The sequence below is a fragment of the Leguminivora glycinivorella genome, chromosome 11 (genome assembly GCF_023078275.1).
Source record: "Leguminivora glycinivorella isolate SPB_JAAS2020 chromosome 11, LegGlyc_1.1, whole genome shotgun sequence".
Taxonomy (NCBI): domain Eukaryota; kingdom Metazoa; phylum Arthropoda; class Insecta; order Lepidoptera; family Tortricidae; genus Leguminivora; species Leguminivora glycinivorella.
The window spans coordinates 5,887,898-5,890,263 of record NC_062981.1 but is presented as its reverse complement, the minus strand read 5'-3'; the positions used below and the strand labels follow the sequence as shown (position 1 = coordinate 5,890,263).

The 2,366-nt window shown below is 36.4% G+C and overlaps 1 protein-coding gene across 1 annotated transcript; it reads right to left on the bottom strand.

Moving 5' to 3' along the window:
* Window positions 1-273: 273 nt before the first annotated feature.
* Window positions 274-2,031, bottom strand: LOC125231401. Its single transcript, XM_048136848.1, has 2 exons — window positions 1,847-2,031; window positions 274-1,743 (listed from the first exon to the last, which is right to left on the bottom strand). The coding sequence occupies exon 2, from the start codon at window positions 1,607-1,609 to the stop codon at window positions 800-802; it is 810 nt and encodes a 269-aa protein (XP_047992805.1). The 5' UTR covers window positions 1,610-1,743; window positions 1,847-2,031; the 3' UTR covers window positions 274-799.
* Window positions 2,032-2,366: the final 335 nt, after the last annotated feature.

Below are 2,366 nucleotides of genomic sequence, written 5' to 3'. Positions count from 1 at the left end.
CTAGTTTAAATCATTGGTTATGACTGGAACCAATTCCAAGTTCATACTTTGCTGCTCAATAGGAGCAGAGTTGTCTGCCAAATTCTTGGCAGAAATGTCAAATAAATAGGATAGCGATAAAGCTATTTGTCTTTTATAATAATTTGAAAGGTAACATTTACCTTTAGTCAAAAACACCATAGGCATATGGTATTTACTAACAAATTTGTTAGTGTCAATTATGCTAACCTTACTACTATATGTACAAAGATTATATAAAGCTACATTCAACTTATGTCTAGTGTTATTTTCTTTTTTTCTGCCTCTGACATCTGGTTACAATAGGGGAATGTAAAGAAAATAATTTCATGCACTGCCAATGAGTTTAATTGTTCATAATATTTTACTAAATTATTTTTGTTTACATTACCCCTATTCCCCATAAAGATAAGCAGTGTTGTCTTACTATTGATATTACTGTCGTTTAAAATTTGTTTAATGATATTTTCAAAGCTGCTATGAGGCAGACAGTTATTGATTGTACTAAGTCCCTTTAAGTAAAAATTTAAAAATGAGCTCATATTGCTCCCAATCTCATCACAGTACATAACAACATTAGGTTTAGGTGTGCTTTGTTGTGAAGTGTGGAAGGGGCCATTATCATTCATTTGCCCCTGCGGTAAACTGTCACACAGGCTTGGGTCAAGCGCACTGGTCGACAAATCTCCAGTCACTTGCTTACATGCACATGCCTGGGCATTTGTCAACGACTCAAACCGCTCTGAATTATGCTTAATCTGGGATATTAAATCATCCATGGCTAAAGAATATTCACTAATAACTTTTTTGAACTCTCATTTATCACATCTAAAGATTTTATTGAATCCTCTAGGCTTTGAATTTTTAACTTTAATGCCTGTGTGTCAGTTTCATACTGTAATCTACTGTGTTCTAACTGAGCTGTATACAAATCTAACTTATCTACTAAACTTATATTAACTTTACAAAATCTCAATTTTTTAAAAAACAATTTATTAATTTTTGACATCTTTTGATTTTTTTTGATCAGTTTATTTAATTTTATATACTTCTTTAGTTTGTTTCCGCTGCAATTTACTAACCTTGGTGTAGTGGCATCATTGGTTAAGTCTGTAGTTACTGAAGGGTTTTCAATTGCTGCGGTAACCAACTGAGATGCAGGCCGGACCAGTTCCTCGAACAAGGTCTGAGTGTGTGCCGCAGCTGCTTGGTTTTGGGCCTCCCGTAGCTCGTAGATGTGTTCGTGGGCGTCGTGCAGTGCTCTCTCCAATGAGTCGATGTCTTTCAGGGCCTGTTCATATGCAGCATTACACTCCATAAACCTGTCAACCGTCTCCTGAAGCCGGGCCCGCTCCGAGTTTACATTATTAAAATCACTCTCTAGTGTACACAGTTCCTTTTTTAACTTATCGTTTTTATCAATTATCAATAATAGCTCCTTCTCACTGTCTTCTCTTTCACTGAGCAATTGAGCACTAAACTCCTTGGATTGTTTTAATTCCAGCAAGGTAAGTTGGAGCTTATCACACTTCTCAGGCTCCTGCTGGAGAGCCGCTGCTGCAGCGGCGGCAGCTGCTCTGCGTGTTTGCATTGTAAATGGGTTTTTAAAAGAATTAAAAACAAAACAAAGCAAGGAATTGCCTACTCAAGCTCAGCGGTTACTTACATGAAATAGTGACGTTTCACTATGCCTACACTTGTTCTAGCCTTGTACAATGATTAACACTGAAAAAGAAACACAATCGGTACTAACTAGTGGTAATAAGACTCAGAAAGTGTACAAAGGCGAACAGATATTTCAAATTTATAACCTATAACGGCTACAAACCTGAGACATCAAAGACACTTGTAAACGTCACTAAAGCACTTCACTACTTATATTTATACAAAACTTAATGTTAAATATACTAATTTCACGCTTTAAATACTAATTAATACTTAAAATATGCTTAAAAAATAATTATTTCAAAGGGACCTAGCAAAATCAGCTGCTTATCGTTTGACAGCCAGGGTTGCCATTGCCATTTTAAGCTTAAAAGGCCCATACATTTCAGGGGTACGCTTTTTTGTATGGGCTTTGTCTTGTCCCGTATTATACCGTCCTTGCTTAGTAGCATCAGTTTCAAGAAATCGTAGCAAGTGCGTAGAGCCGCTACGCCTTAGGCGTAGCAATACAAGAATAGTGAAGGGCCACTTTCTTGATACAAGTTTCAATTTGTTTATCGCACTCATGTTAGTATACAGTTCTTAAGATTATTACAGTTCCACATGAGCCCTGTAAGGGCATAGCAACAATGTTTTCTTACTTAACACTAACTTATAAGATAACATGTATCACTGGCATAAGC

Excerpts from the sequence above, each read along its gene's own strand:
- LOC125231401 (XM_048136848.1), bottom strand. The coding sequence starts at position 1,609 with ATGCAAACACGCAGAGCAGCTGCCGCCGCTGCAGCAGCGGCTCTCCAG.